Source organism: Camelus dromedarius, chromosome 36 (genome assembly GCF_036321535.1).
Source record: "Camelus dromedarius isolate mCamDro1 chromosome 36, mCamDro1.pat, whole genome shotgun sequence".
Taxonomy (NCBI): Eukaryota; Metazoa; Chordata; class Mammalia; order Artiodactyla; family Camelidae; genus Camelus; species Camelus dromedarius.
Genome location: NC_087471.1, coordinates 11,575,732 through 11,589,672, shown reverse-complemented (window position 1 = coordinate 11,589,672; position 13,941 = coordinate 11,575,732). Strand labels below are relative to the sequence as shown.

Genomic DNA, 13,941 nt, shown 5'->3' with positions numbered 1-13,941 from the left:
TTATTTCTACAAGAAGACTTGTTTTCAGTAAATATGGCAATAAGAAAAATGTTTCCGTAAAAATGTTTCCACGTTGAGCAACATCCCTAGTGATTTTTCACTGTATTTAGAGAATTATGCCAAGGACCAGCTCAAGCTACATGCATATCAGAATTATTCCAGATACAAAATCGAAGGGTGGGTATGGTCATTCAGTTGAATTGTTTCATCTGTGTCAGGGAACACAATACACTAACATACATGTGAGATAAGAATTATTCTCTTATCCTCGTTTGAGTCCTCAAAAAACAACCAAAATAAAACGTATTTGTGGTGAAGGCACGAAGCTTGCCAGGGAGTGCTAACAAATCATTAATCACACAAGACAGCATTCAGTGAGGGTGAATTATGTAAATTGCTGTGGGAGCCAAGAGCATTAAATATATTATTTCATCCTAATATTTTCCCCCAGCGGATACTTTTGAGGTGTTCTTTACACAATCAAGATGCTAAGTGAGTTATCCCAAAGGTCCTTTTGTTTAAATAACTTTCTGTAACTTTTCATTGCCAAATAGGAAAAGGACAGAGGAAGGAAGAGTGAATTGCAATTAATTCCCATTTATATGATTTCAAAGTGTGTAGATTTGGGGGAAAAAAAATACTAATAAATGTAACAATGGCTTGGTTTGGTTGAGAAAAATCAACATCACTTAGAAAATTCTGAGGGAAGATGAAATAAGTGAATGAATTAAAAGTTGTTTTTCTAAAATAATATTAGCCTAAAATAAAATCCTCAGTTTATTACATCTATTGAATTAAACTTTCCTTGGCATAATATGTACATCAGTCCTGTGTTGTGACAAGCTTTCTATCATGAAATGTGTGAATGAATTAAATTTTGTGGTTATTTTATTTATTGCCTCTTTTGCCAAAACATCTCTATATATTTCTATACCACTTAAGAATGGAAGGCTTAAAAGGATACAATTACATATGGGCTTAAAATTATTTTATAGTTGCAAGTCAATTGTTAATATAAAATTCCTTGAAATCGAGCTCCCAGGAGAACCTTGCATTTATTACAGATGATGTATGAATTTGTTATGAATTAGCCAAGTTTATGCTTGACATATTGACTTAAGATTCAGAAATGATTTGGAGATTATTGAATGGTAAAATGTAAGCTTAAAAGGATGAACATTTCAGATGAAATTTTATGAAAATATAATATGTATACTGGGGGATTGACAAGAAATCAATGAAATAATTTTTTAAAAATCTTTTTATCTGTTTCTAGGTTCTTTCAGTGCCAACTCATAATTATGGGTTGACATAAAATAATATATTACAATAGACAACATATACAAAACATAGTGTATTTATTTTAGTTAACTTTGAGATAGACGTCACCGAAACGCATGTGAAATTAGATTAAGTAGAGATTTTATTACTTTTTGGAATATTAGTCTCCTAAACAGATATTTCAGAGAGGATATATAGCTCTAAGAAATAGTTGTGTTTGACATAAACTCAAAATAATTGTTGGCAGGAAATGATTAAATTCTTACAACTTTTGTTTCACTTGAGAGGATGAACTTTCCAACCCCTGTGTCTCAGAATCACTCAAATAGAAGTTAGTTTGAAATTATCAAGAAACTCTTTTTTTTTTAAGTTATATATCAGAGAAATTTGTAGGAAATACTTACCTATGGAAAGGATATCTTATACTCTGGAATCTAGTATAAACTGACCTTGAATGGAAACTTTATGAAATACTTTAGTGTGACCATCACATTGCTCTCAACCATAAAGTCTCATCCTTTCAACCAAAATAGTACACATGCATATTTGTATTTTCCTAAGACTACAGAGCCGACAAAATGTACAGAAAAACCAACTATTTGCTATTTTTAGAAGTTACCTTGAGTTATTTTTGAAGTAAGACAGGATATAAATACATACATAAATAAAATTATCATTTGTACACATAGTCAAAATGCAGTCAATGATATCTTTATTGAAAAAAGATAACTATCATGCTTAACAAAATACAAACGTGGTAATTATTTTTTGAATCTAGAACTAGTGGTCTAGTCTTACTTCATTTGTGTATGTCAATAATAGTTAATACACAATAATCGCTGGGAAGATAGAGACACTAGAATACTGGGTGTGTTTCTGCTCAGCAAACCACTGCATCATTACAGAGCAATGCAGAAGCTGCATGAAATGCATTCAAGCAATCCCATATCATCCACATTTCTCAACAAATAACTTCTGTTCAGAAATATTTTGGCTTGTCTTTGTAACCCACCAGGACTACAGGAATGGTATCAGACATGGGAAAAGCAACTTCTAACCTAAAGACTTTCATCTCATGCAGACACCCACCCACACACGCGCAGCACTGAGGATAAGCATTTATGATAAGGTGCGGGGCGGGCAGTCAGCACACAGCAGGCTATGACAGTGTGGGGTGGGGAAATCCGGGTTCAAGAGCAAACTTGTGTTCTTTCACACTAAACAAAAGGTTCGCTCCTACCTTCATAGAGGAAAAAATAAGGTGTAGAAGATTGTATGCAGTGCCTAAGCCAATGCTGGACCAAGTTAAGACTTTTCTTGGATTAGTATGTACATCCATCCTCTGTTGTGACAAGCTTTCTATAATGAAATACGTGAATGAATTAAAAGTTCAGGCTATTTTATTTATTGCCTCTTCTGCCAAATTAAAGTGCTAAGAAAAACTCGTGTAAATCAGTACTCATGAAAAGAAAGGGCACTGTGTCAACATTTAGACTCATTTTGATTATGTTGATTTAAAGATTTAAATTGCTCAGACCGTTTCTAAGCAAAGTACATAGTTTTTTTTTTAATGATGAATTCATTAGGCCCAGAGGGCTATTAGGTTGAGAAAAATTGTTTTCAAAAAGTGCAAATGATTAACCCCAAATTTGCATGATGATTATTAGAAAAATAAATGGGATGCATGTAATTTTTTAAAATAAGTATTTACTCACTGTTAGTGAAGTAAACCCAATTTTCTTGGTCAGATTTCTTTTTGCATTGTTTTGTAAAGCACTATTTAATTGACTATTTATATTTTACACTAAAGCTCCTATGTGCATTTAGTTATTGAAAATTTAAATATATCCCTCACCAAAGCGGCTACTATGTGTAACTATGCATATTCAAGGCTACATTTGCAAATATTTAGCCATTGTATTTGCATGTGTGTCCTTGCGATCTCTTGTTACTCAGACATTTCGAAGGATGCTACTATCAAAGCCAAAATCATTCATTTTCTCGAAAGAATCTCAACAGATCTTGACATTAAAAATGTATTCTAGAGGTATATATGCTGGACAAAGCATTTTATTTTTAGATCTCTATTTTCCGGCAAAAGGGGCTGTTTTTGGAACTTATTTGAATAATTAAATTTGGCATTTATTTTGAAATTAATGTTATCAAAGCATAGGATTATTTCTTCTATGGAGACTATGTTAAGACATATGTGATATTTCTGCTTCATATATATTTAAAAGTTATTTTGACCAAACAAATAACCCAGTTAATAGGATGAAAGATAACATTGCAGGATCTTTTTACTGAATGAAGGAAGACAAATGGAGTTGATGGGAAAAGTGAGTACCCTCAGCTGAAGAGGGATGGCATTTGGTCAGCGATAAGTATGCAAAGGGCTGTTTCCCCACCAAACACTGCCTGAGTGCAGGATGTGCCGTCTGCACTTTACTGATGACCGCATTCCTCTGCTTAGAGTTAAGAAAGTCAATTTACCGTGTCTGAGAAACGGTAAAACTTCTCCAATGCAAAAGCTTCTGTCTGTGGGAAGGTAAAGTGGACCAAGAGGGATTGAGAAACCAGAGAATCAGGTCATAAAGGATTAAATATAATCACACAGTTGGTGTTAATTGCAGAGATCATACATATGGATCAATTAATAGATTTTCATATATGCAAGATATCCACCCCCCAAAGTAGGAAGTGAACTAAAAAAAAAAGGTTTTTTTTTTCTGCACCACATCTTAATTACAATATTTGCTCCCTGAGTATTTCAAACAAATAATTAGAAAATAATAATATGTTACTATTTTTGCATTTCTACCTTTTTCTAAAGTGCCAGTCAACTGGAAAACTTAATCCTGCTGTTATTCTGTGAGCTGAAGCATAAGGAATGTCGAATATTGTTATCCTGATACACTTAGCGGTGGTAAAACTGAATAAAGAGCTGCTTTGGGAAGGATTGTTTTTTGTTTTGTTCTGTTTTGTTTTGTTTTAAAGGAGGAACCAGAACTGAGCATCTAAACTTGCAGTCTATTACGTTCCCCACTGGCTCCTCTGACTGTGGGATGGGTGGGAGGTGGGGATGATTTCAGCCCCTCTTTGGACAACACATGCTGCACTACTTCTCATTTCTCATGTTTGCAGCACGGTGCTGACACACCCTGAATTGCAGGAAGGAGAAGAAAGGTAGAGAAAATGAAAAATAAATGTAAACCAGTGAACCCAAAGGAGAGGGAAAAATCAGTATTGTTTTACTTCTGATTAATGATGTGAGAAGGAAAAATTGTCTTTATCAGGTATTAATGGGAAAACGAGAGAGAAGAGCTTGGCCCCCAGGACACAGGATGCTTTGTCCCGTTCTGATGTTTCAGTCACATCAGGTATCATGAGAGAAGGGGGCAAACAGGCAGCGAGGGAGGGAGAAAGAAGGGGAGGAAAGACAGGGAGAGGCAGAGCGGGCAGAGTGAGGAAGGTATAAGGAGACCAGCAGGAGATAAAGAAAAGTTCATCTCCCCATGAAAATGTTTTAATGCACAAACGATGTGCTTTTATTTTCATAAAAACTTGATCCAGTGCAAACTCTGGCATTGTTTTCCTGTCCGATATGTTACCCAGAGTATCACAGTGCTAACATTCCTTCCAAGCTACAGTGAGTCTGCATATTTATGGGAGCAGCACTTAGACACACCTGAACTAAATGATCGCTTTAGAGTATGTTTAATACTGAGTTGGCTCAGCACTGAGAGATCATGGCTTAGTGCTTTTAAAAAAGTTTTATAAGTGTATGAATCACCATCAGTAATTCAGAAACCATAAGAAATTCCTTTAAAAAAATTAAATCCTTAAAAATGCACACTCCATAAACCAGACTGTTAATTTTGAGATTTGAGAATGTTTTGACTTAAACATTTCAGGGTATTGGATTCTGGCCACAGCTTCTCCCGCCATATACAACTTTGATATTTCTATTGCTTAAGAGCCGTTTGCTTTTAAAATGTCAGCTGGCACATTCTCTTAAAAGTAAACTCAGAGATAAGCCGCTCCCTTTCAGAAAAGGAAAGAGTTTGATTGAAATTATATGCATATAAAAAAGAGATGACATGATAACTCTGAATAAAGGGTAACAACCCCATCCTGTATACCAAGATCCAACTAGGAGATCATGTCTACCATTTCCTGTGGTCTCCCAGTGACGTTCTATGTAAAACCTCTTCTGGGTTTCATTTATCAGGTGACCCAGGGCAATAATGACATCTTACCGTGTTTCCCACAGGGAGTCAGAAGAAATGTCTTAAAGACATAAAAGTATGCGTAAAAAAGAGACCACGTGGTTTTATGTAAATATCACAGTGTTAATAAACAGGTAGTATTTGATGGAAACAATTAAAGGAATTAGTTTGAAAAAAGGGACAATCTTAATAGCTATATTTGATGATTAATGTCAGGTAAACCCATCAGAAACCCTATAACATTGCAAGTAAGGATGATAGATTTTACTAGTTGAAGCAAAAAAAAAAAAAAAATGGTGCTGTTCCAGGACGTATATCAGAAAGAAGCTGATAAAGCTCTGGTACCAGCAGGCCTCCTGCATAAAGCAGAGCTGGATATTACCAGTTTCTCCCTGAAGCTACTTTTGACAATTTAAGCTTCAGTTGGACAAAACCAAAGGAACATCATATCATTTGGTCCCCAGTCGCCATTTCTTCTCGATTACATCCTTATTAAATATAACAAATCCACTTTCCAGGGAGAACTGGCATCCTGGAGAACTTCATACGTGCAATCACCTACCTTGTTCTTTCTCTTCCGTCGGAATCTCAGAAGTTCCTTGTGCTGTCTCGACACAAAATTTACAGCTGCATATTCCAGAAGGGCTGAGAACACAAAAAGGAGGCAGACAGCCATCCAAATGTCGATAGCTTTGACATATGAAACCTACGGGAAAGAGACAGAAATTAGCTTTGCAAGTTTTCTGTATGAGTTACATGTTAAAACTTGGGTCATTTTGGCTAACATTTTTTTTTTCCAAGAGAATCACTAGACCAAATCTTATGATGAAAGAAAATAAGATGAAAAGTAATTTTACCTCCAAGGAAGTACATAAAACAACACTGAAATATAATTCAGGGTAGCATAATGCTTAGAAAATCATGAAGTAATATTGAAATCTAGATAATGTTGTTGAACTTTTAGCTCCATATTTCTTCATTAAAACAGTTGTTTTTTTTTAATTTTGAAGTAATTTTAACCTTAGAGACATGTTGCAAGAACAGTCCAAAGAAGTAGGTGTAAGTCTCTGTATCTTAATATTCCAGCCTCTTAAATTTTTATCTGATAGTGAAGAGCGACGTCAGTACACAAAATACACATTGTGACGGTCCTCTGCGTTTGCTGGTTCTGATCCTAAAGTCCGACCATCAGCTTCCTAACAGACAGTGTAGACAAGGAGCCAGGAGCACTGTGTTTACCCCATAAAAACACTAGGTCAGGGGAGCATTTTATCCTCTGAAATACAAAGCGCCCTCAGCAGCATTCTCACATGAATTACAGTGAAGTGTTTCTCTGAGCCTGGAGACCACCGCCTACTTGCCATGTCAGCGTCTAGGAAGATAGCCATAAATTACCAGCTGAATGTGCAGAGCTGGGTGACTGCAAGGCCTTGTCTTTTTCACTCTGAAAAATCAGTTTCATCATGTAGGAAAAGGAATGTTAAGCATCATATGCTCCATAGAGTTTTTATATCACGGGATTTTTTTTTCCAGAAAAATTCTGCCTTCGTTCTACTTTGCAGTGTTGTTAGAAAATAGAGAAAGTCTGCTTCTTGTTGCCAAATACACACATACTGGATTTTATCATTAATCATCCTGGTTACAAAGATTGGACTCCAGTCCCCTCGGCCCTGGGGAGCAGGTGTGTCAGGGAGCCTGCCTACACACAGCTCTCCTTACATCTGCCCTTCCAGTGATCCACGGACATGGACGTGAGGAGAATTCAAGCTGGGATATGATAACAGTAAAAAAAAAAAAAAAAACAAAAAAAAAACTCTGGCTTGAAACAACCAAGGTCATTCCAGGTCCCTTGACGCTGAATGGTGACAATGGACGAGTGTGATCATTGTCATCCTCACCACGACCTCCACTGACGGGGTCGTCACTATCTGGAACACTGGCAATGACCACAGCAGAGGAAAACAAGGGCACAGGGGGTTCTTATGTTTGGAGATAATTACCCCGGGCTAGAAGTGGCACAAATCACTGTGCTCAAAACTCATCAGGCAGAATCACTGACAGTCACCCCGACAATGACAGCCCTGGGGGGGGGGGGGCTGCCCCACGTGTGCCAGCACCCGTGGCAGAGGGAGTGGCAGTGGACACAGACCCACTCTTTGTGCCTCTGAAACAAAACCGAGGATCCTTTCAACAGCCACCCCTACCAGCACAGGATGGAAGATGGGCATGGACTTTGATCTGATGGCTGTGACATCTTGGAGACAGAACCGGAGAAGCTTTGTTAAAGAGCAAAACCCACTGCTGTCGAGAGAGAAGCTGTGCATTCACTAGACGGTGACACAGAAGAAGAGGCCTATCCTGACCTTCTACCCAAATGTGTCCAAACCGCGTCAAGTCAGAGTTCAGTAAAACCAGTTGTAATCGGGGACAAATAAGAAAGTCTGGGGAGTTCTCTGCAGCGCTGACTTAATCTAGGACAAGGACCACCTGGGTGGCAGAGGGACAATGGGCAGGCTGCAAGCCAAGTTCAGGCATGGGAATGGGTTTGCTGGCATCGCAAGGCGTCCCCAAAAAGAAAAAGACGATGCTTCCAGGTGTGGACTGCACCTCACCAGTTAACCACCGGACTCATCCTCTTCCCTTCCTGGTTCCGCCGGACCCGCCTTTGTGCACTTACGTGTGCTCACGCCCTCTGCAGTCGTTTGATCTTCTGCTTGCTGACTCAGAGGAACAGATGGCTTGCACGTATCTCAGGCAACTCTTCATAAATCAGTTTAATTTTATGCTAGTGTTTGGTAAGATAATTGAGTAGCAACAAGTTTGGATTGTAGTCCTTCACAAGTGCGCTGGGTGAGCTGCGTTCCAAGTGCAGTATCATACGCCAAGACTCAGAACTTTCTCTTACTCCACACTGAGGTGGTCGGAAGGATTGCCTTGGGACCAGTGCTGTCCCATATGACAGCTGGTAGGTGACAATGAGTCCATGGGTAAATATTCATTAGATTACAACCCAGACGACTAACATAGTAATTACACTGACTAAATTTTACATTACAACCCAGACTTCTGTTAATAGTTTCTCGAAATAGAAATTTACAATGCATTTACAAGCAGCAGAGGTTTTAAGGATAAAGAAACTGATTAAACCAGAACCTGGAGTTTGAACCCCCAAAATCTCACGCAAACCAACGTGGAGGCAACTCGATGTGGCTGCTTTTTCCAGGAAAGTTCATATTTTGTCTATTCTTTTCTCAAGCCAAATTTGCTTTTTATCTAACTGACAAAGAGGTATAACAAAACATCACAGTGCACTGCTTGTGATTAGCCAAAACAGCCCTTTGATTTGGGCAATTTGTTCTCTATTGAATGACAGTCAATCTTGGTGGATTCTCCCAGTTCCTCAGAATTGTCACGTCAACTGTGATGAGTCATTCTACCCGTGGAGCAGGAAAGTGGCACAAAGCTTGCAGCTCAGTGTCTTTTCTCTGAGTTATGCTGAAAAATTTCCACTTGTGCCGTGGCTTTTTTCCTAGGGATTTTGTGTCAGATCAGATTGCCTATTTATTTATCTTTGGATTTGTAACATTCAAATTGCAGGACACTTAATCCTTCATCTCTTCCTCCTGTAAAGAGCTGTGTAAGAATTTTGCCTTTTGTGACCCTTAGAGGAAAAAATTATATTCTTTTCAAAATAATTCCGAGCTTCATTTAAGACTTGAAGCCAAAGAGAGAGAAAAGAATAAGAAAAAAGGAAAAAAGTAAACAATGTTTTAAGAACAGGTGCTAAAGTAAAAAGAAGCTGATACTGAAAAGTCAACGGAAGTGTCGGCTGGACTGTTTTCTTGGAACGCTAGGCAGTGAATCACACAGATTCTGTGAACTTTGACATTCATCACCCTGGAGGGCAACTCACAACAGCACAGTCCTACCAGTGACACGTTCATACTGATTATGATCCTTGTAAACCTTAGTAAATGAATGCTGCTTTGAACACAGTATTTATTTGCCACACAAAGGTTTTTGTTTTAAGAGAGGAAATATAACAGAATTACAAGAGCGGAGCTGCATTATTTCCGAAGTGATGAACATCACCAGTCCCTTCAGTCACCAGACAAAACAAATGCCATCAAAAAGGCTAAGGTATTTTTGAAAGGTCAGCCCATTAGCTCTGACTTTCGCTTCAGTTACGGAAGTTTCACCATCGTCTCTTCCACAGGATGACACGACACTGATGTTCAACACTAAGATGAATCTGTAAAATCCACGTCGCCGGAGATCTTCCCAGGTGCACGGCAAGTCTTACTGTATTATCTTTTTCCACCTGCTCAAGTAAAGTTGAATTATATTTGTGCCTTCTCTGTCCTCTGCATTCTTGCACTGGAGGGTTTTGTATTTCTATAACATCACTTTTATTATAACCATATATCTTCTCATTCTCTTTTTTCCTGAGGTCTAAGCCTTTCATTTATGACTTCAAACAGGAATCAGGAAGACAGACAGAGCCTGTATGGTGCTTTCCAACACTGATTTGGGGACCAAATTCTTTATTCCCCTGGGAAAGGGGGAGTTTTACATCTGTTTCTATCTGTCAGGAAGGTTCATGGTATGATTCTAGGATATATGTGAATGCCAGCAAAGGAGTTTAAGACATTATTTAGGTAAAATTGGCTCAAAGTTGCACATATATCTTTTGTTTTTAAATTTAGTTTGATGCCAAAGCCATTGTATTATGTCATTTCATAAATCTTTAAGCTTTGTGATTTGGTCAGATGCTTTTTCCAAATTGCGCCATCAGATTTAAGAATTTGTGCCATAGCTCTGTCTCTATGCCAACCACAGAGGGCAGGCTGGGTAACTGATAAATTCAGCTTCATAAGATCTAATAAGCCTACCAATTGTAGGCACTCAGAGTGACTGTAGCACCAGAGATATCCATCAGTTTCTATTCTTATGATAGGGCCCACCTATGTTTAGAAATTATCTATTTACTCATGATAGATAAAACACTTATCAAATTGAATGATATTCATATGCAGTATATCTTTTGATTCTAACAGCAAAGGTTAGAAAAAAATTATTTTTTCATCCACCGTTCCTTTTTTTGTTTTTCTCCTTTCCCTAAGTGAACGTAATAGGGAACAAGATTATTTATACAGTCAATAAAACTTTTAAAGAACTAAATTAAATATATTATGTCAAATATCGTATTATAAAGTTAAATTTACTTATTAGTGACTATTTGGTCACATTAATAAATTAAAAGTGAACCCACATGCATCACAATTGTACTGAACTTGAGGGAAATAATTTTAGTTAACTGTACTTTGAATAGATACTAGAATCCTGTATTTAAATGACAAAGACCAAAACATTACAGACGATAATAGTTATCAACAGGAAAGCCTGATTATTATGCAACCCTCTCCCCCTCGTTTAGTGACTGTTGAGATTTACAACTTACTCTCCTTTAAATCTGCAGGGTATTTTTTTTAGAAGAATGAGGACATATTTTTTGAGAAGAATGAGGACTCATTAGGTAAGAACATAATAGTGAATACCAATCCTTCATTTTTCTCCCATCCCCTGTCTTTTCAGTGTCATGTCACATACATCTCTGTGTGCCCACACCGTCCTGGTATCCGAATATAAATGTAGTGGTTAGATTTCAATTTTCTAACCACTTCTGTGGTTGCTGTCTTTATGAAAAATAGAAACTTTATATGAAGGCAATCGTTATGATTTCTACGAACCAATGGCTTTACTATATGGTAGATACAGGTAATTTTGAAGTTTTTTCATTAATTTGGTGATTCTTAGGGGAAAATATGATTCTACATAAGTAAAGAGTAATTCAATTAAGTTTTTACACTCTCTTTGAGAAATGAAAAAAAGACATACTCTTGCTTTTCCAGCCAAGACTAAGTACTAAGTAAATGCTTAAAAGCTCACACTGTCTTTAAATTTCTGAATGGTATTTACTCAGCAGACACATATTATGCACCGACTTAGGCTCTGGGGGTAAAAATATGTAAAAGATAGTCTGTCCACTCAAAAAACTACTGTGTAGATGGTGACACTTGTGAACTTGTCCAGCTGATATGAAACAGAAAACACACACCAAAGCGGGACCTCGGCTGGTCCTGTGAAATAAATCAAAAAAGGGGATGGGAGTAAGTCTGTCACAGGAAATAACCAATCTTTGGAAGCAGAAAAGGAAGAGAGCAAGATATATTGAATATTGCTGTATACCCAGATCTTCCCAGCATCCCCTAATGTGGATTCTTTCTAGGATCCATAGTTCACAAATAAAATTACATTTTGGCCCTTCTAGGGTTTTCTCTGTTCCTACCTGTCCTTATACCTAACAAACAATAGAAATCCCTAGGGCCAGAATCTTAACGAGGAATTAGTGTAAATCAAATAAATGCTCGAAAATACTTCAGTGACTCACCCTGTCCTCTTGTTCACCCCTGAGTAAACCTAATTCTCCCAGGGATTGCTTGTCCACATCTTATAAAAAAAAAAAAAAAAGAAAGAAATCACAAAATGTTGGGAATCTCAAAAACTTTGGGAGAAAAGTTTTGGGGCAAGTGGGTCTTGCCTTTAATTAAGCTTTCTAATCTGTGTAGGAGGAGAGATGGCCCTAGAGGAGGAAGGAGAGAAAAGACCTGAATATTCAGGTCCGTCTCCAACAGGAGGAAGAGGGCCAGCCACAAACACATCTTTTCTCCTCTTTCTGGATTTTATTTTATTCTCAGAAAAATCATCTCTGGTCTAATTCCCTGTTTCATCTGGAGGGGACTCCCAGGAGTCTGAGGCCTGGGTGTCGCTGGTCTGGAAGTCCTGACTTTTAGCCAATTCCATTGGGTGCTTAATTTGTTCTTCAAATCAATGAGACTTAACTTTCTCAAAAATGTTTTCTGTTCTTCAAATTGGGTAATTTCTCAAAAATGTTTTCTGTTCTTCAAACTGGGTAATTTCTTTAAGTTCATTACCATTTTTTTTCTTCTCTTCAGTTTGTCCAATGCATTTTTTTATTTCAGATATTGCACTTTTTAGATCTTGAATTTGCATGTCGTAGTTTCGTTTCTCTCCTGAGATGATCCATCTGTTTACTGTTGGAAGATTATTTACTTAAAGTCATTGAAGGAATTCATCATAGCTGCTTTAAACATCTGCTGACTCCAACATTTGAGTCTGTTTCCACTCAGTTATTGTTTTTTGTTTGTTTGCTTTTTGTTTTTGTGGGGGTTTTTTTATTGTGTGTTTCTGTGTGTGTGTGTGGCTGTCTTACAAGCATCTCAAAGTGAACGTGTTCGATCCCAGAAGTTACCTCCCCACAGTAACTTTGTGCCCAGTTACTCACTTGAAGGCTTCTTTCAACTCCTGCCTTTCCCTTTTTTTTTTTTTTTGAATATTTATTAAGACTTATTAGTTTCTTTTTTTAACATTTTTTATTGATTTATAATCATTTTACAATGTTGTGTTAAATTCCAGTGCAGAGTACAATTTTTCAGTTATACATGAACATATATATATTCATTGTCACATTTTTTTCTCTGTGAGTTACCACAAGATCTTGTGTATATTCCCCTGTGCTATACAGTACAATCTTGTTTATCTATTCTACAATTTTGAAATCCCGTCTATCCCTTCCCACCCTCTGCCCCCTTGGCAAACACAAGTTTGTATTCTATGTCTATGAGTCCGTTTCTGTTTTGTATTTATGCTTTGTTTGTTTGTTTTTGTTTTTATTTTTTTCAGATTCCACATATGAGCGATCTCATATGGTATTTCTCTTTCTCTTTCTGGCTTACTTCACTTAGAATGACATTCTCCAGGAGCACCCATGTTGCTGCAAATGGCATTATGTTGTCGGTTTTTATGGCTGAATAGTATTCCATTGTATAAATATACCACTTCTTCTTTATCCAGTCATCTGTTGATGGACATTTAGGCTGTTTCCATGTCTTGGCTATTGTAAATAGTGCTGCTATGAACATTGGGGTGCAAGTGTCTTTTTGAAGTAGGGTTCCTTCTGGATAGATGCCCAGGAGTGGGATTCCTGGGTCCTATGGTAAGTCTATTCCTAGTCTTTTGAGGAATCTCCATACTGTTTTCCACAGTGGCTGCACCAAACTGCATTCCCACCAGCAGTGTAGGAGGGTTCCCTTTTCTCCACAGCCTCTCCAGCATTTCTCCTTTGTGGATTTTTCAATGATGGCCATTCTGAGTGGTGTGAGGTGATACCTCATTGTAGTTTTGATTTGCATTTCTCTGATAATTAGTGATACTGAGCATTTTTCCATGTGCCTATTGGTCATTTGTATGTCTTCCCTGGAGAATTGCTTGTTTAGGCCTTCTGCCCATTTTTGGATTGGGTTTTTTGTTTATTTCTTATTGAGTCATATGAGCTGCTTATATATTCTGG

At 37.5% G+C, this 13,941-nt stretch overlaps 1 protein-coding gene across 1 annotated transcript in view; it reads right to left on the bottom strand.

Annotated features, from left to right (window-relative positions):
* Positions 1–13,941, bottom strand: part of GLRA3 (glycine receptor alpha 3) — a 140,001-nt gene that overhangs the window by 7,439 nt on the left and 118,621 nt on the right. The window contains exon 8 of the mRNA XM_010995137.3: positions 6,073–6,216. Coding sequence (XP_010993439.1) covers positions 6,073–6,216 — 144 coding nt within the window. The remainder of the gene's footprint in view (positions 1–6,072; positions 6,217–13,941) is intronic.